Source organism: Drosophila montana, unplaced genomic scaffold (genome assembly GCF_035044405.1).
Source record: "Drosophila montana isolate Dmon_TW-CO22-7 unplaced genomic scaffold, ASM3504440v1 contig_3200_1, whole genome shotgun sequence".
In the NCBI taxonomy this organism is placed as follows: domain Eukaryota; kingdom Metazoa; phylum Arthropoda; class Insecta; order Diptera; family Drosophilidae; genus Drosophila; species Drosophila montana.
In genome coordinates, this window is record NW_026998080.1 from 4,026,592 (window position 1) to 4,045,877 (window position 19,286).

Consider the following 19,286-nt stretch of genomic DNA (forward strand, 5'->3'; position numbering starts at 1 on the left):
TTATGATCTAGCCTTTATCTTTAACAATGAGTCCTGTTTTGCTCCGCAAATTAAAGGTAGAAAGAAGCATCTGTTGATCAGGTCGACAAGCTGAGCCATATTCGTCTATCTGTCCGTGTGTCCACCTGTATGCTCGTCGAGCTATAAAATTGTAGAAACTTGATTTGTATATAGTATTATAGAAGCTACATGCCAAGTTTGGTGAATCTAGCTCTTAAATCCTAAAGGATTTTCTTACAAAACAGGATTTCGATATCGATTTTTATCGATTGCATGGAAACGGAGCGCGTTATCGTAATAACAAACTTCTAATACGCGGGGCACTAGTATGACTTACTACGTAGTATGACTGACGGAAGGATGACTTATCATGTTGACTAAGAATACATATACCTTATGGGGTCGAAAGTTCTTCCTACCACCAGTTATTTGCACTGAATCCATCTTCAATGCGTTACACATTTCGAGATTTTGTAAATTGTTGCTTTGCAAATATTACAAATTTGCAGATTGTAAATAGTATGTTAAGAAACGTTGCTGCACACTAGGACTATTAAACAAATTTTTATCTTTTCAATTATGCACACGATAAAATTATTCGGTATATGTATCATACTACTGTTTTAAATCTTCATTAAATCAAAGTCAATGCTGCGCAACCCTGCGTTTCTTACTTTAGTAAATAAATATCCTTAATCTTTAAATAAAATTAAATTGGAGAAACCATTTTAAGTATTGTACGTTCTCAGCTGTAGCGCGATGTGCGTCTAATGCAAGTACCAGTTAAAAGGTGGAAACACCTCAATTTTTCGATTTGGTGTTGCCAGACTTGTATTACTTGTTGAGCCTAAATAATCCATTTAAATATAAATATCCCAACTTTAACTTGATGGCATCTTTTCATCACACGGTCCGCAGTGTAGATTTTTTTTTTGAGGAACGACGAAAATATTGCGAAAGGAGTATTTTAATAAGCCATTAATTGCAACGAATAGACAGTTGGGTAAAGTATTCATTTTGTAGCTATACTTTAAAAGAACAAATGAGTTTCGCAAACACTTTGGCAACCTTAGTCGAACAAAGCGGCATGGGATACACACGACACAATTTATAGAGACGCTACCAAAGAGAACGTGCAGATCTTAAATTATATTAATCATTCGCTAAAAAAGTCATATGTACGAAAAAGAAACGAAGAAATGGTGAAGCAAAATAATTAACTCATCCCATTTGTCGTAATTCTAACAGAAATAACAAATCCAAGCAATCTTTGACTCCGGCTTTATTTTTGCCGGTGGCGCGAAAAGTACACACTGCGCGCGTGCGTTGCCCAAGCATCGATTTTTCCGCAATTGCAACTAAAGCAGTCGCATCGGCTTCCGCGACCCCTCGATTGGATATTCCTGAAGCGCTGGACTTATTGTGTGTGAAAAATGGGTGCTTACTTGTCGCATCCGAAGACGGAAAAAGCGTCCACAGATGAATTCAATGAAATGCTCGTCGTGGGTGCCAGTTCGATGCAGGGCTGGCGCAACAGTCAAGAGGTTAGTGAGTGAAATTTGTATATATGTATATCGGAGCCGTTTATTTGAGGTGTTATTATTTCTTTAAGGACGCGCATAATTCAATATTGAATTTTGACACGAACACATCGCTTTTTGCGGTTTACGATGGTCACGGCGGTGCTGAGGTGGCGCAATATTGTGCTGATAAACTGCCAGAGTTCCTTATGAGCCTCGACAGTTACAAGAGCGGCAAGTTGGAGCAAGCTCTCAAAGATGCGTTTCTAGGATTCGATAAAACATTGCTCGACCCAACAGTGGTCCAAACATTGAAGATACTGGCTGGCGAGCACAATATTGTTGATGAAGATGGTGAGGGGTACGACGAGGAGGACGACGAAGAAGATCTCGCTGAATTGCATGAGGAGAGTAATTTACCGTTGAACGAGGTTCTAGAGAAGTACAAAGGCCTCCCCCAAACCCATGACCTTTCATTGCTTAAGGCGGACAGCGCTGCCGTAAAGTCAATGCCGTGTCTGCGTGGTCGTCGTGCTGCGGCTGTCGCTGCCGAAGCGGTCAATAAAGCTGTAATGGATCCAACAGCTAAGCCTGCAGGTTCCTCAACCTCGGCAGCAGCTGCAGCTGCTTTTAATGAAATAGACGGGGCTGGCCCAAGCAGTTCAAGAGTTGGCAAGCTGGAACCAGAAGATGAATCCACAGTTAGCAGCAGCAGTTCAAGTGCTAGCAAAACCACCAATTCACCTAGCACAAGTAATACTCCTAAGGATGAATCCGTCATCAGCAAAACTTCAGCGAACAATAGCAGTGGCGTTGCACCGACTGAGCAGAATGGTAGTGTTACCTCTTCAGAGGCTAAAGCCGTGGTCAAAGTTGGAAATGAGACTCCCGCCGCAACAGAGGAAACTGCTGTGTCTGGTTCCAGCGATATTGCAGATAAAAAAGCAAACGGAAATGTGGACAATTCTACACCCGGTAAACCAGAGCCCGCTGACATTTCATCAACTAGCAAGGAATCGGAAAAAGTTTTGAAAAAAGCCAATTCTGCACAAGACGAAGATTCCACCGACGACGACGCCGATTATGACGAGAACGCTTTGATTAAAGCCCAAGAAATTACTGCAGCTGATAGCTCTTCGGATGAGGAGATGGGAGAAGGTAATGACGGTCATGATGACGATGACGACGACGATGATGATGACGACGAGGACGACGACGACGAAGACGAGGTAAGATACACAATATACACATATCTCGGTCATAAAAGAAAACATTACCTGGTCTGCTGATTAACAAGTTCTTTAGAATGAGTTTGATTAATAAATGGATTTTCTTATGTATTGCACTTTATACAAACCATTTTCAGGATGACAATGTTAGCGAAGATGACGCCGATGAAGACCAGCTAGCAAATGATCATTTCTGCGCCAACATGATTGAAGAACCTGGTAAAGATAGTGGATGTACAGCGGTTGTCTGCTTGTTGCATGGCCGTGACTTATATGTGGCGAATGCTGGAGATTCGCGGTGCGTTATTTCACGCAACGGAAAGGCCATTGAAATGAGCCTAGATCACAAGCCCGAGGATGACGAGGAGTCTACACGCATTGTCAAGGCAGGTGGTCGCGTCACCCTTGATGGTCGCGTTAATGGTGGGCTAAATTTGTCCAGGGCTCTGGGAGATCATGCATACAAAACGAACTTGGAGCTGCCAGCTGAAGCACAGATGATTTCCGCGCTGCCGGACGTCAAGAAACTAATCATTACTCCAGAAGATGAGTTTATGGTCTTGGCTTGCGATGGTATATGGAATTACATGTCCAGCGGGGAGGTAGTCGACTTTGTGCGGATGCGTCTGAAAAATGACAGCAAGAAATTATCGCAAATTTGTGAGGAGGTGAGCTAAATTGGTCGCACCTGTCTTAGGCAATAAACCAAATTCATATTTATTTCGTTTTCAAATAATAACCAAATAGCTTTTTGACAACTGTTTGGCGCCAAATACAATGGGCGATGGCACTGGATGCGACAACATGACCGCTGTCATTGTGAAATTTGAGCAAAAACTGCAAGAACTAAAATCCACAATAAATCCAGCTGAGACGGAAAACGCAATCCTTGATGCTGCTAAGGAAAAGAAACAATCCATCGACGCCACTGCGGAGCAAAGTGCTCTCAAACGTAGCGCTTCACCAGACGCAGGAGCTGATGAAGCTAACCGTTCCGAAATTACTAGCAAGTCAAAACGATTGAAGATTGAAGGTAACTTGCTGGAGTCAGAGGATGCAAATGCAAAGAACGCCACCGATGCCATTAGCTGCCCACCATCATCGGTTGGTGAACAGAAGGAAACTGTCAGCCTCAATGCAGGCAACGAAACTGCGGTAGTCGTATCATCTACATAAATTCTATTATTGGGCCTACAACACTATATAAATGCGGGCTCTTAGAGCAAAGAAAAAGAAAACAATTTCCAAATTATTTAATGCAAGTGTATACATAACGAATATTCATTTGTACACATATATTTTACCTATTCATAAATATATTCTTTTTATTTTGTTCTTTTCTAAAATCGAAAAATCATTAGCTCACGTTTAATTATCATTCAACTAAATCATCAAACTCCACACCTTATATATTCATATGCATACATACAATTATAAACTTATTAGTTATTATTTTTCGATGCGTTCACCCAAAAAACTTTTTTATATATTTAAACTTAATGTATAATGTGACGAGTCAAAAAATAAAAACCAGTAAGAATGAGACTTTCTGCCGCCTATAAACTACCCGAAAGTAGATAATCTGAAATACAGTTCGTATGTATAATAAAAAATATAGCATTAAGTATAGCATTGAGCTTAAATTAAATTCAGATTAACAAAACATTTATTTTCCTCAGGTGCGGTTATTTTCAATTGTCAGTATTTAATGTTATGCCATATTCCAAAAAAGTTGGTTCGCCGGGACCAATTGTGTTATTTAAATGCACGCTGACAGTTTATGGTGTTTCGAATTTGGTGAACCAATATTTGGATGCGTCGGAAAATGGAAAAGTAGCAAACCAACTCAGGGTTGTATTTGAATTTATAATTTTTTTTGTTACATTTTCCGTCGGTTTTGATGGGAGATGCGATAAAAATTAAGCAGCTTCCTTGTCACCTCAGAAGAATAAAAAAGGTATGCTAGGCTTACAAAATTTTTATTAATTTGTGGAATTCACAAAGGAAATTTAAAATCTCGTGCGATGGGCATGGCAATAAGCTGTTCGCTTACTGCAACTGGGGTCAATGTAAATGCGTTTTGCAACTGCAGTTACGCTGTAATTTTTAGTATCAAAAAGACTTTATTTTAGGTACGCAGAAATACGTAAAGAGATATTTAGTATTTTTTGTGAATGAAAGCGTTTTGTTATAATTTAAGACATTTTTTATATTTACATCAGTACATTCATACTGGTATATGTGTATTAATCTATATATATACTATATACATGTGTGTGTACGTTTATAAGATTGACTGCATCAAGAGTAAATCGAGCATTTTTTAATATTCTTGTTAAGAGACTTAAATATTCGCCAAAATTGATCCATTGGCGTTCGCGGCGAGCGTAAGCAACGCAAAAGAAAGCGTTTGCAGAGGCTCCAAACAAAAGGGCGTGGACACAGTGAACGGAAGTATCGGCACGGTTGCAGTGGCTGGTGTCTCAAATACAACATCCAGCAACATTGAAATTGACGATCTGGGTCGCGCCTTTAATGGCAAAGTCCATTTGACTCAGGCAGCCAGCAACCAGCTTGTACTCCATGCCAAAGAGCCTGAAACTATGTCCGGCGACCAGAAAGTGCTATTGAAGGGACACGCGTCACAGTATGTCAAACTAAATGTGGGTGGCCGTTTGTATTATACGACGATCGGCACTCTAACAAAACATAATGATACCATGCTCAGTGCCATGTTCAGTGGGCGAATGGAGGTGCTTACAGACTCTGAAGGTTTGTTTTTATACCTATAGTTGCTTATTTGTATATGCACATGTTTAATACGTATCGCTTCAATTTGGTTAACAGGTTGGATTTTGATCGATCGTTGTGGCAATCATTTTGGCATAATATTAAACTTTTTACGTGATGGCAGTGTGCCGCTGCCGGAGACAAACAAGGAGATTGCAGAGCTACTTGCCGAAGCGAAATACTACTGCATCACTGAGCTTGCAATGTCCTGTGAGCGGGCATTATATACGCACCAGGAACCGAAGCCCATCTGCCGTATACCGCTGATAACGTCGCAAAAGGAGGAACAGTTGCTGATCAGTTCATCCTCGAAGCCGGCCGTCATTTTGGTGGTACAGCGACAGAACAACAAATACTCGTACACAAGCACGTCGGATGATAATTTGCTCAAGAATATCGAACTGTTTGACAAGCTGTCATTACGCTTTAACGAGCGAATACTTTTTATTAAGGACGTAATTGGGCCAAGTGAAATTTGCTGCTGGTCATTTTATGGGCACGGCAAAAAAGTAGCCGAGGTCTGCTGTACATCTATTGTTTATGCGACAGATCGCAAGCACACTAAAGTCGAGTTCCCAGAAGCACGCATCTACGAGGAGACTCTTCAGGTTCTACTCTATGAGAATCGCAATGCGCCGGACCAGGAGCTGTTGCAAGCCACATCTTCGGTGCGTGCAGGCGGCGTCAGTGGCGCCAGTATGCATCAGTATACGAGCGACGAGGAAGAAGAGCGCACGGGCCTCGCTCGATTGCGCTCAAACAAGCGGAACAACCCCACTTGACTTATACCTAAGTTGGAAATTCCTCAGATTAGATGGCAAAACTGCGGTGCTTGCAGCCATTGTTGGTTCGCCTCCTGATCTTTGATGCGAGTATCGCAGCTGCGATTTTGGAACATATTCGTTTATATGCTTACCAGAAATCAATCCAACAAATTAAATTTTTGTGTATGTATTAAAACTGAACACCGTGAGATTAATCGCAATTATATTCCATCTGTCACTGTCACACCAGATCCCATGCCTAGGGCAAAGTATTAGGTCTCATATTTGATGCGTATTTAAATATATGCAATCTCAGAAAACAAATGTATACATACATACATATATATATATATATATAAAGGAAATGAGTAGAAATCAGACTAATAAAAATGGTTCGGTTAATTAACCATAAAAAGTTCTTAATATATTCTTGATAGCGATGATTTTGTAAGAATGTTGTGTAGAGTTTATATGTGATAGCAAAGAGCTAGACTTTAGCCAAGTTAGAGGGTAGGTATTGGTAGCCATGGCAACATTGATTTTAATAAAAGACCAACTAACTAGAATTCAATCGGAATAATTTTAAAATGGAGGAACTTCACAAAGCAGGGCTTTATATGGACGAAATCTACAGGCTTCGAGTCCAGGATCCAACGATTGCCAACCAGACAATTGAGCTGCGACAGGAGTGCTTGGAATATTCAAGAAACTTGCAAGTTTTTAAGAAATTTGGTGAGGACTTCTACAAAATATCGTTCAATTTCGCTAAAGATGTTGAGAATGAAAAACTGCGGGCAATTGGCACACAGAACCAGCTGAAGACAATGGCCAAACAGCGTCAGACGGAGCAGCAAGTTTATCAGAGTCAGATTCTAGAGCAGACAGTGGAACTCGAGCGTGTGAAAAGCGAGTATCAATATTTGCAGCGCATTGAGTCCGAACAGCAAGAGATTATCAACAACTTCTTAATGAACCAATAAAATACCATTTATTATTTTTTAATTGGCGGACCCTATTATATTTAAGTAACAGCAAGATTCTTTCGATAACACGCTAAACTACACAGCGGAATATTCGTTTTGGAACAACTGTAGACTTTGCGGTTGGTACAGCCTGGGATACCACATAGCTGACGGGGCGGCGGTTTGATTGCGGATTGTGGTTGAATTGGAAACTCTTGTCCTGGTGGCACTATTATGTAAACACCATCCAAAGTATTTATGTACGTAAGCGATGGTCGAGTGAGTTTCTGATTTTGTTTATTACGTGCTGCTGCTGAGCGTTGTTTGCCAGTTTCTTGCTTCTTGAGCAGGCGCTCCATCGTCTTTTGCTTGTCTTTTTCCCTACGTTCATCTGCTTGTTGTTTGCGCTTTTGCGACTTCAGCGCAGCCTTTTGAATCTCCTCGGCCGTCTGAGGTTTTTCTTTCTCCCTATACCCACTTGGAAGTGCGATAAGCTCTTCCACAAATCCCGCCAATGCAGGCTCGGCATCCTGCGTCCGTTCATACATGGCTCGTTGGCGTGCTGTCATTAGTTTGGGATCTTTTATCTTTTTCATCTCATCATCGACGTCATCAAGTTTGCCAGTTTCGATGGCATTTAACCATCGCTCCTCATCGCTGGAAGTATCGGAGTTACGACGTTTTCTAGACTTCTTCGTCGAATTGCTGGGTGGCGTTGAGATCCCTGGCAAAGATTTTGTACTGGACACAGGTCGTGTCCGTTCATTAGTCTTGTTATTATACACCGATGGGGTTGTCACTGCAGGTTTTACTGGTGTTTGTGCAGCTGCCTGCGTTGTTATCATTTCAATCGGCTCCGGAGCACAGATTGCATGTGTCGGTGATGGCGGTGACTCTGTAGGCGAGGCAAACCTAGCCGGTTTTTGTCGTTTACTCCGCTTTGAGCGTCGATCTTAAATGATTATAGAATTCAAAACTAAAGATGACTATTTTTTGTGATACATGAGACGTACATACCTTCAGATTTTCCCATGTTTTTAATTTATTAAGTTATTCTCTGCCGTCTACTTTAAGAGGATTATTTGGCCGTCCTGTGAGGACAGGTAAACGCCAACTTCAATTGGTAAAAACAGTTTTATTTTGTTTTAGGATATTTTCTCTAAATAAGTGAAGTTGCAGATGGGGAAAAGTAGAGCTGACCAACTATCGATAGGACCGTCGATTCCATCGATATTTTTGGTGTTTTGAGAACCATCGATGTTTTTTTGGGATCCATCGATGTTTTATTCGCTAATTTTAATAAGAATCATTTATAATTTGGCAGTTTTCCATAAGGAATATTATTGTAGGAATTTGAATCGAAAGTACTGATCCTTACGAGTCCAAAATGGTGTAAAATTCCCAAATCGGACATTATTTGGCCGAGATATTATAAAAAAATTAAAATTTTAAAAATATTTTATATGTTTGAATGCAGATTGATAGTAGGGATCCCTACGAATACCTATATACCTGTTATACCTATAACAACTCAAAATCAGACTAAATTTACCAGAGATATTAAAAAAAAACATCAAAAAAGTTTCGATTTTCGAGCCGACCCCGAATTTGAGAAAAAATGTGATGTAACCCCTTGCCGTTATGTTGATTTGGGTGAAAATTTAGATTTTCACTTTTTTGATGCCAAGCGATAGTACTGTAGTACACAATGGTATAAAATTCCAAAATCTGATATTATTTGGCCGACATATTACAAAAAATAATCAAAAAAGGTTGACTTTACAAACGTATCGGTTTTTGGTCAACCACATTTTTTAACCCATCGATTTTAAAAATGCTTAAATGCAGATTGATAGTAGGGATCCCTACGAATTCAAAAAGGTATAACATTTCAAAATCAGACAGTATTAACCCGAGATATTCAATGAAAATCATCAAAAAAGTTTTGATTTTCGAGCCGACCCCGAATTTGAGAAAAAACGTGATGTAACCCCTTGCTATTTTGATGATTTGGGTGAAAATTTAGATTTTCACTTTTTTGGTGCCAATCGATAGTACTGATCCTTACGAGTCCAAAATGGCATAAAATTCCAAAATCTGATATTATTTGGCCGAGATATTACAAAAAATTATTAAAAAAGGTTGACTTTACAAACGATTTTTATCGATCGATTTTTAAAATGATTGAATGCAGACTGATAGTAGGGATCCCTACGAATCCAAAAAGGTATTACATTTCAAAATCAGACAGTATTAACCCGAGATATAGAATGAAAATCATCAAAAAAGTTTTGATTTTCGAGCCGACCCCGAATTTGAGAAAAAACGTGATGTAACCCCTTGTCATTTTGATGATTTGGGTGAAAATTTAGATTTTCACTTTTTTGATGCCAATCGATAGTACTGATCCTTACGAGTCGAAAATGGTATAAAATTCCCAAATCGAACACTATTTGGCCGAGATATTCAAAAAAATCATCAAAAAAGGTTGACTTTACAAACGAATCGGTTTTTGGTCAACCACTTTTTTTAACCCATCGATTTTTAAAATGTTTGAATGATGATTGATAGTAGGGATCCCTACGAATTCAAAAAGGTATAACATTTCAAAATCGGACAGCATTTACCAGAGGTATTCAATAAAAATCATCAAAAAAGTTTCGATTTTCGAACCGACCCCGAATTTGATAAAAAAACGTGATGTAACCCCTTGCCATTTTGATGATTTTGGTCAAAAATTAGATTTTTATTTTTTTGATGCCAATCGATAGTACTGATCCTTACGAGTCGAAAATGGTATAAAATTCCCAAATCGAACACTATTTGGCCGAGATATTCAAAAAAATCATCAAAAAAGGTTGACTTTACAAACGAATCGGTTTTTGGTCAACCACTTTTTTTAACCCATCGATTTTTAAAATGTTTGAATGCAGATTGATAGTAGGGATCCCTACGAATTCAAAAAGGTATAACATTTCAAAATCGGACCTCATTTACCAGAGATATTCAATAAAAATCATCAAAAAGTTTCGATTTTCGAACCGACCCCGAATTTGATAAAAAACGTGATGTAACCCCTTGCCATTTTGATGATTTTGGTCAAAAATTAGATTTTTATTTTTTTGATGCCAATCGATAGTACTGATCCTTACGAGTCGAAAATGGTATAAAATTCCCAAATCGAACACTATTTGGCCGAGATATTCAAAAAAATCATCAAAAAAGGTTGACTTTACAAACGAATCGGTTTTTGGTCAACCACTTTTTTTAACCCATCGATTTTTAAAATGTTTGAATGCAGATTGATAGTAGGCATCCCTACGAATTCAAAAAGGTATAACATTTCAAAATCGGACGGCATTTACCAGAGATATTCAATAAAAATTATCAAAAAAGTTTCGATTTTCGAACCGACCCCGAATTTGATAAAAAACGTGATGTAACCCCTTGCCATAACATTTCAAAATCGGACCTCATTTACCAGAGATATTCAATAAAAATCATCAAAAAAGTTTCGATTTTCGAACCGACCCCGAATTTGATAAAAAACGTGATGTAACCCCTTGCCATTTTGATGATTTTGGTCAAAAATTAGATTTTTATTTTTTTGATGCCAATCGATAGTACTGATCCTTACGAGTCGAAAATGGTATAAAATTCCCAAATCGAACACTATTTGGCCGAGATATTCAAAAAAATCATCAAAAAAGGTTGACTTTACAAACGAATCGGTTTTTGGTCAACCACTTTTTTTAACCCATCGATTTTTAAAATGTTTGAATGCAGATTGATAGTAGGGATCCCTACGAATTCAAAAAGGTATAACATTTGAAAATCGGACAGCATTTACCAGAGATATTCAATAAAAATCATCAAAAAAGCTCCGATTTTCTTTTTTGATGACCACTTTTTTTAACCCATCGATTTTTAAAATGTTTGAATGCAGATTGATAGTAGGGATCCCTACGAATTCAAAAAGGTATAACATTTGAAAATCGGACAGCATTTACCAGAGATATTCAATAAAAATCATCAAAAAAGTTCCGATTTTCGAACCGACCCCGAATTTGATAAAAAACGTGATGTAACCCCTTGCCATTTTGATGATTTTGGTCAAAAATTAGATTTTTATTTTTTTGATGCCAATCGATAGTACTGATCCTTACGAGTCGAAAATGGTATAAAATTCCCAAATCGAACACTATTTGGCCGAGATATTCAAAAAAATCATCAAAAAAGGTTGACTTTACAAACGAATCGGTTTTTGGTCAACCACTTTTTTTAACCCATCGATTTTTAAAATGTTTGAATGCAGATTGATAGTAGGGATCCCTACGAATTCAAAAAGGTATAACATTTGAAAATCGGACAGCATTTACCAGAGATATTCAATAAAAATCATCAAAAAAGTTCCGATTTTCGAACCGACCCCGAATTTGATAAAAAACGTGATGTAACCCCTTGCCATTTTGATGATTTTGGTCAAAAATTAGATTTTTATTTTTTTGATGCCAATCGATAGTACTGATCCTTACGAGTCGAAAATGGTATAAAATTCCCAAATCGAACACTATTTGGCCGAGATATTCAAAAAAATCATCAAAAAAGGTTGACTTTACAAACGAATCGGTTTTTGGTCAACCACTTTTTTTAACCCATCGATTTTTAAAATGTTTGAATGCAGATTGATAGTAGGGATCCCTACGAATTTTAAAAGGTATAAAAACTCAAAATCTGACAAAATTTACCAGAGATATTAAAATTCTTGTATTCTTGTAGATATTCTTGTACTTCACGTCTAAGTTATATTTTACATCGAAATTTTTTTCTGTTCATTTTAGTTTCGGGATGAGAATCTTCCCCCAAAAGGTTTTTACTCGATTGGATGGTAAACAAAACGCCGGGTTCCGCCCACTTTCCATAGTTGCGAGTGAAATTGCCAAAATTACCTTGAAAACAGGTTTGGGCTCTGCGCTGATTACCAACCAGACAGTCAGTCAGGACACAAAGTTTTGTATATATCTGAGTTTAATTTTTTCAAGTTTCTACAATCCGTTGTTTTGATCTCAATCTCCCAATAAATTACATTTAGTAGTTCTATGAACAGTCCTAATTGAGAAGTGTTGTTGTTGTTAAGCTATCTCACTTTTAAGGAGATTAATAAAAATTATACTTAATTACACATTTATTTTTTAATGATAATAAAAAGCGCTTCATCACAAAGGTAGAATTTTGTTAATGTCTATACGATAAATAACCGAGCTTAAAGATACAACGCACTTAGATGCTAATTATGGGACGCTAGAATGTCTAGCTACCATAAGGTGCTGGGAGTTATGGGTGGTAGGTGGTTACCACATCGCGGAAAGTTCGGGGGAACAGGCGGAAGATCCTTGGGAGTGCCAATTTGAAATATCAAATTCATGCCAATTACGATGTGGTATTGGAAATGACAATGAAACAGCCAGAACCCAGGATTGTCTGCCCGAAATCGTAAAACCGCATATCCATTATTTGGCACGGCAACTGTGTCCTTTAGCGCCGGCTTAATATACTGTCGCTCCAGCATACCGCGTTGATCTAGGTCCAGTGCATGTTTCAGGTTCATGCGTTTAATATTTGAGTCCGGCGAGCGTCCCAAGCCAAGTACATAGAAGGAAGTGCCGTGCAGATGGAAGGGATGACTTATGTTGATCTGCTGCACCTCGTCCACTAAGACAACTTCAACGATTGCGTTCAATGGTATGTCTATCTTGTGCGTGCACTGACAGTTTTCGCCGCAATCTGCGGGTCTATTGTCGCCGTTGCAGTAGTATTCCTCGGGAATGTCCTTGTACTGAGACAGCATTGGAGAAGGCGGCGATACGTAGGAGACCTCATCAATTAGAGAAATAAGGTGGTCCGCATCAGAAGCGACTATAGAACGAAAGGGTTAGTGCATTTGACTATGACACTCTGTTAGCCTAGGCCGCAGTGCCCCTGATGCGAGCTGGCCTTGGAACAGTTTTTTGCATCGTATTTTATGGTTAACATTAGAAGTTCCTTCTATTAAAGGTTGATAACATATATGTGGATATATGTGTGTGGATAAGTGAACACATAAACGTAAATATATATGGTAAGTACATACACATTAACAATAATATAAATATAAACATAAACATAAACATAATATAAACACAAGCATAGACCTAGTTTGCCCAGTGATAGGCGATATCACCCTTCCAATCAATGCAGTTCAGTTAAAATCGAAACATTTCTTGCTATTGCACATTAAACAATAATTATTAATTAGTGGTTAATAAATAAATTAAATCGTTATTGTGGTGGAAATGATTAACGAGGGCCACTAACTGATGCTGCTAGTTAATACCAGGTTACGGGTGGTACGTGATCACCGCAACGGGGAAAGCGCGGCGGCACGGGTGGCAGGTCGGCTTGTGTGCCGATGTGAAAGACCAGATTCATGCCGATGACAATGTGAAAAAGGAAGTGACAGTGGAACAGCCAGTAGCCAGGATTGTCGGCTCGAAATCGCATCACCACATATCCGTTATTGGGCACAGCGATTGTATCCTTGAGCGGAGGCTTGGAGAAGTCGCGTTCAAGCATTCCCATGCGATCGAGCTCCAAAGCATGCTTAAGATTAATTTTTTTAATTGACTTGTCCGGTGACCGGCCCAGCCCTACAACGTAAAACGCCGTACCATGCAAATGGAACGGATGACTCAGGTTCACCTGCTGCACTTCGTCGACCAGAACAACCTCAACAATCGCTCCCAGAGGTATGTCGACCATGTGCGTGCATTCGCAGTTGGGTCCACAGTTGGGCGGCCGATTATCGCCGTTGCAAAAGTACTCGGGCGGTATGTCCTCGATTTGTGACAGTGGCGGAGCCGGCGGTGATATGTAGGATATTTCGTCGACGAGAGAGGTTAGGTGGTCACCGCTAGGCACAACTAAACATGTGTGTGTTGGTAGCGATCAGTTTGTTGAGTTGACCCATTGCAAGCATAGGTAAGTTTAGTACATGAGCGTAAGTATACAAAAAGGTAGTATGTGTTAGTTTGGGCAAAGCAAATGAGTTTGGTTAGCGAACAGTCAATTGCCACTCTCGTTAATGGTTACGTACCCAAAAATCTGTTGTACGTATTGGGTATAAAAAGCGTTTTCGGCTCGTAAACATAGAATCTGAAAGGCAAAAAGATTTTCACATCGGGTCTCTCAACCAACACGCTTTTGTCCACTTTTTTCGCGTTCTTTAAATTCGACACGCAAATCGCATCGGGTCGCTTGCGATCACAAATGGCATCCAGCGGGTTGAGTATCTGTGAACAATTTTAAATTATAAAAAAAAAAACTATTAGGTAAGCATTTTATTATTCAGATGAGTTTGTGCACGCAATTACTGTGATTTAAAGAAAGTATTCGAAAAGATCTGAAAAAAATAGTTTATTGTCGATGTTTATTGTGTTCATATACATACAATGGATACATCTATGGCTATATAAGAGGCTGTATTAAAATAAGAGTGCTCTAGTCGACTGTACCGACTAGGAGATACCCTGTATCCGGTATTGTTAATTCATGCTTGAATAAATTCTGTTTTTATTGTCAGATTTTTATAAAATGTTGAGGGCCCTATATTGCCATCCAAATGTGTGTATTCGATATACAAACGATTTTTTATAGGAAAAATAATACAAAATGTATGTATGCATACGGGAATTTATTTATATTCCGGATTTGCTGCCCGGCGTATACAGCGGACAGACGAAAGACAGGCGGATTGGTTTGACAGAGGATCGAGATTGAGCTCGAATATGCCTCTTTTTCCAAAATCATTTTCTATGGGTACAGGGTATCAAGAAGGTGAGAGATTGTGTAAATGGAAATGAAATCGTGGAACTATTTTAATTTTTCATATTTTATTAAAATTGATTTAAACAATAAATATAAATTTAACGGCAGTTAATTGGGTTGTATCGTAATTCAAGCTATACAAATCTCTAGATTTTCCAGTTTATATAAAATTATATATATATTGATTGCATTGTGTTGGAAATGTACAAGTTTTATGTCTGGCATACATATGGTATTTATTTTATCAATTACAAATGCACGTTGTATCGTTTTTATTGATTTGCAGCTAGTATTAAATATGACTGGGAGAGGCCAATCAGAGTATATTTCATAAAATAGACCCTAGGCATTACATAAGTAAGTAGTTTAAGCATAATATATATTTGATTTTTACAAACATTTTATGTACATTAATAATTATTTATAGCTTTATTCATTTAATTGATTTTTACATGTATTTTAAATTTACACAAAGTCAAACTTAATCCAAATGCAAACCGGAAAAGTTAAGCTTTGCATAAAACTAGGCACCAGCGTGTGAATTATTGGTCCTATATACATACATTAGTTAAATATACATACATCAATTTTTTGTACATACATATACGTATGCATCCACATACATACACATATTACAAAAAAAAACACTCGAGGAGTGGAGCTAGTCCATGTTTCGGTTACATTTATCAGAAACGGATCGCCACAGGAAAACAAATGTTTTTTAATTGATAAAAACAAACAAAAAAAATTGAGACTAAGTCCAAAGTTCAAATTGAATTTCTGGGAATATTTATGGCTGCTCCAAACATCATACTACTATGATTGTTAACATTTTTATACAGATTATCATTCATTGCTCTAGTACATCTGTGTGCACTATGCGGGCTTTTTTTTTTAATTATAGAGTGCAGGAAGGGAGAGATATTGCTTGATGCAATTTTTAGGGTAGGGCGCAAGAGGCAATGTGCACCCAGAGGCAAGCTTTTGCGGAAGGCAGGTAATAATAAGTAGTATCATACAGGTAGGCAGTGATTACGGTTTTTATCAAGGATTCTGTGCCAAGTTGGGGGTAATTTACAACAAATACATATATATACATACATACATACTTATTGTGCTGTCTCTAAAACTTTGTACAAACTGGTCGTTCTGTAGGCAGGTCTTCTTCGCTTTCAGTATTTGTTTTTGTGCGGTGTTCTTCTAGTTAGAGCCGTTGCATTAGAGCCTAGCTTAATTAATGGGAATGGGTGGAGTGTGATCGCCACATGTCGGAAAACCTGGCGGCACAGGCGGTAGATCGGCATTGTTGCCGACTTGCAGTATTAAATTCATACCAATCACGATGTGGAATAGGAAATGACAGTGGAAAAGCCAGAAACCTGCCAAATAAACCACGGTTATAATACACAATTGACAACTATTTGCAAATTTTATTTACCGGGATTATCAGCTCTAAAGCGGAGCACCACATATCCATTGTTGGGCACCGCAATGGTATCCTTTGTTGGCGGCAGATTATACTGCCTGTGCAAGAGACCGCGTCTGTCCAGGTCAAGCGCATGCTTCAAGTTGATCTTCTTCACAGTCGAATCCGGCGATCGGCCGATACCGATCACACTGAATCCGTAGCCGTGCAAATGGAAGGGATGTGACAGGTTCGGCTGTTGGACTGCAATTTGGTTGGGATATTAGTAACAGGACGATATTTGCCATAATAAGTCAAGAACTAACCCTCGTCCACCAATACGACCTCGACAATCGCATTAAGAGGTATGTCGATCTTATGGGTGCACATACAGTTGGGTCCACAATCGGCGGGACGGTTGTCGCCATTGCAGAACTGCTCCGGGTTGATTTCATTATACTGCGAGGTGAGCGGGGCCGGCGCGGATAGATAGGATATCTCATCAATGAGGGAGATGACATGATCGCCAGTTGGAGCCACTGAAATTTCATTCGGGTAAGTCTCACACACAACTATTCAGGTAAGTTTTGGTTGTGCTGTTTACCCAGGAATCGGTTGTAGGTGTTCGGTTGGAAGAGATCCTCAGCACGGTAGACGAAGAAACGGAATGGCAGGAAAATCTTAACGTCCGGTTTCTCAGCAAGGATTCCACGGTCTATTTCGAGTGCATTTTTCAATTGACTTACGCAAATGGCATCGTTGCGTTGACGATTACATTGAGCGTCCAGGGGGTTCATGACCTTTTGTTATGTTAGTTTACGTCACAATGTCAGTCGTCAGAATGCAAAGAGGATTGTTGTGTTCATATATACATGTGCAGGATAGCCACGTTTGAATTGATTGTGTGGTAGAATGTTACATTGCGTGGAGGTTTTTTTTTTTTGGGCGGGGTAAGGTTTTTGAAAGAGACAGAAAAAAGTATTAAGATATGCATTTTCTATATATTTACAGCGTACGTATTTACAAATCCACAACAAAATCATTATTCATATATAATACATTGTACTTACACTCAGGATATCTATGCACTTGGCATTAGAGTAATGCGTTGAGCTAACTCTCGATATTGACAATATCAGAAAAGTGGACGATTTGTGACACCATACTATAAATCGTGCTCATATTTCTACTTGTGCCCAATCAATATACCTCGATTAAAACTTTAAAGATTTTAAAACCTAAAATGCCGAAAGTGCATTTATTTTGTAAAAATTATGCATGTTGATTTCATGCCAGCGAAGGATCTATTAACTAATAGAATAAAATACTGCATATTTAGCATCTCAGGCTTTTAAGATTGTTATTCTTATTAACTGCTTTGGGCCTAATTACGAATTCGTGACACTCGAGAATGAAATTAAAGTGCTATTACCTAGTATTTAAGCTGTAAATATACAGTCAAATCGAACTATTAGTGAAGCATGGTTCAATGAAGACTCACATTACCGAGCTCTGCACTGTTGTCGGTCCTAAAATCGATGAACATATTGGAATAATAGGAATAGCGCAACTTACCACACCCTGCGGAATGCCGACATCGTAGGTCGGAGGCGCCGAGGCTGGCTGATAGGGACCTCTAGCATAGCGCAGAATAGCTAGCTGCTGTGCTCGACGGATACCGCACTCGCCGAGACCTCGCAGCTGGATCCAGTATGCGCCCACGGGTTGATCGGCCGTGATGATGAAGTCATACCGCTCGCCTATACGCAAATGGTTATTTGGTGCTCTGCAGGGGCATTTTATTGTGGGGACTTACCTGAAAAGGAGATGATTGTGTTGACGTTGACCGGATGCACAGACTCGCCGTCGGTTGCAATTACTGTCATGCCGTGGCCTTCGATGGTCACCTGCGCTGGGCACACCGAGGCGAAGGCATTGATCATGCGGAACCGATAGCGCCGGCCGGGTGTAATCGTGAATATTTCGAGCGGCGTGTTTGTCATGAAACCAGTGTTGGGATCACGGAACTGGCCTTTGCCGTTGATCAGCATGGATTCCGGATCTTGGCCGGTGTTGACGGCCAGGCGTCCGGGGTACCGCTCCGCAGCATCCTCATGCAGCCAGTCGCTGATGAGCATTATGTGCGTGGTCAGATCGAAGTCGTACAGGTGCGAGTTGGGATCGCGCGAAGGAGGCTGTCGCACTACCACGCTGCCGTAGAGACCATCAAGCTTCTGTAGACCCGTGTGGGAATGCCAGAAATGGGTGCCCGCATTGCCCGTCCATTGGTACCGGAACGTGTTGCCCTGCTGAATGGGGCACTGCGTGACGAAGGGCACACCATCGTAGTACTGCGAGCCGCGCTGCCAGATTCCGTGCCAGTGAATGGTTACCTCCATGCCCTCCATGTGGTTCTCCACATCAATGACAACCTTATCGTTTTCGCACACCTGTATACTGGGGCCCGGTATCATTCGGTTCGCTGTCAGTATTCCACGCTCAACACCATCGGCCAAAACGCACTGACAGTGACTCCAAACGGTGTTCGTCGCGTTCGGCGTGCACACCTGACAGGCACTGTAAGAAAATTAAGTGGTGAAAATGGAAGATGGACGCTCAATGACATGTTAAATATGAATATATATGTTCGTAATTTAGTTAGATGAAACAGAAAGAATGGATCGGACTGGATCTCGCGAATCCTACGACTATATGCTAAGACTAAGACTAAGACTATGCTAAATAGTTTCGAC

The 19,286-nt window shown here is 39.6% G+C and overlaps 5 protein-coding genes across 8 annotated transcripts in view; 3 read left to right on the forward strand and 2 right to left on the reverse strand.

Moving 5' to 3' along the window:
• Positions 1-879: 879 nt before the first annotated feature.
• On the forward strand, positions 880-4,103 carry LOC135432347 (probable protein phosphatase CG10417). Of its 2 annotated transcripts, none has more exons than XM_064688007.1 (5): positions 880-1,003; positions 1,249-1,544; positions 1,613-2,749; positions 2,887-3,417; positions 3,497-4,103. In XM_064688007.1, the coding sequence occupies exons 2-5, from the start codon at positions 1,434-1,436 to the stop codon at positions 3,923-3,925; spliced, it is 2,208 nt and encodes a 735-aa protein (XP_064544077.1). In that variant the 5' UTR covers positions 880-1,003; positions 1,249-1,433; the 3' UTR covers positions 3,926-4,103. The 2 variants fall into 2 exon arrangements, with proteins under 2 accessions (XP_064544077.1, XP_064544078.1); XM_064688008.1 differs by lacking the exon at positions 880-1,003 and adding an exon at positions 1,047-1,178.
• Positions 4,104-5,016: 913 nt separating this feature from the next.
• Positions 5,017-6,718, forward strand: LOC135432349 (BTB/POZ domain-containing adapter for CUL3-mediated RhoA degradation protein 3). Its single transcript, XM_064688010.1, has 2 exons — positions 5,017-5,521; positions 5,597-6,718. Exons 1-2 carry the CDS (start codon positions 5,353-5,355, stop codon positions 6,319-6,321), a joined length of 894 nt encoding a protein of 297 aa, XP_064544080.1. The 5' UTR covers positions 5,017-5,352; the 3' UTR covers positions 6,322-6,718.
• A 168-nt stretch (positions 6,719-6,886) lies between these two features.
• On the forward strand, positions 6,887-7,305 carry IFT20 (intraflagellar transport 20). The gene has a single exon (XM_064688011.1). The coding sequence runs from the start codon at positions 6,891-6,893 to the stop codon at positions 7,281-7,283; it is 393 nt and encodes a 130-aa protein (XP_064544081.1). The 5' UTR covers positions 6,887-6,890; the 3' UTR covers positions 7,284-7,305.
• Positions 7,266-8,453, reverse strand: LOC135432348 (INO80 complex subunit B). The gene is made up of 2 exons (XM_064688009.1): positions 8,283-8,453; positions 7,266-8,217 (listed from the first exon to the last, which is right to left on the reverse strand). Exons 1-2 carry the CDS (start codon positions 8,296-8,298, stop codon positions 7,325-7,327), a joined length of 909 nt encoding a protein of 302 aa, XP_064544079.1. The 5' UTR covers positions 8,299-8,453; the 3' UTR covers positions 7,266-7,324.
• Positions 8,454-13,114: 4,661 nt separating this feature from the next.
• Positions 13,115-19,286, reverse strand: part of stw (straw) — a 33,887-nt gene continuing 27,715 nt past the window's right edge. For 2 of the 3 annotated variants that reach the window (XM_064688012.1, XM_064688014.1), the window contains exons 3-8: positions 18,350-19,110; positions 18,109-18,293; positions 17,138-17,333; positions 16,860-17,072; positions 16,567-16,797; positions 15,237-16,507 (exon numbers count right to left, since the gene is read on the reverse strand). In XM_064688012.1, coding sequence (XP_064544082.1) covers positions 16,359-16,507; positions 16,567-16,797; positions 16,860-17,072; positions 17,138-17,333; positions 18,109-18,293; positions 18,350-19,110 — 1,735 coding nt within the window. In that variant the 3' untranslated portion in view covers positions 15,237-16,358. Of the gene's footprint in view, positions 14,225-14,397; positions 14,594-15,236; positions 16,508-16,566; positions 16,798-16,859; positions 17,073-17,137; positions 17,334-18,108; positions 18,294-18,349; positions 19,111-19,286 lie in introns of those variants that run through there. The other variant, XM_064688013.1, reaches the window with a different exon arrangement.

Excerpts from the sequence above, each read along its gene's own strand:
- IFT20 (XM_064688011.1), top strand. The coding sequence starts at position 6,891 with ATGGAGGAACTTCACAAAGCAGGGCTTTATATGGACGAAATCTACAGG.
- LOC135432347 (XM_064688007.1), top strand. The coding sequence starts at position 1,434 with ATGGGTGCTTACTTGTCGCATCCGAAGACGGAAAAAGCGTCCACAGAT. Across the intron at positions 1,545-1,612 it reads GCTGGCGCAACAGTCAAGAG|GACGCGCATAATTCAATATT; the intron begins GTTAGTGAGTGA and ends TATTTCTTTAAG. Across the intron at positions 2,750-2,886 it reads ACGACGACGACGAAGACGAG|GATGACAATGTTAGCGAAGA; the intron begins GTAAGATACACA and ends AACCATTTTCAG.
- LOC135432349 (XM_064688010.1), top strand. The coding sequence starts at position 5,353 with ATGTCCGGCGACCAGAAAGTGCTATTGAAGGGACACGCGTCACAGTAT. Across the intron at positions 5,522-5,596 it reads GGTGCTTACAGACTCTGAAG|GTTGGATTTTGATCGATCGT; the intron begins GTTTGTTTTTAT and ends TTTGGTTAACAG.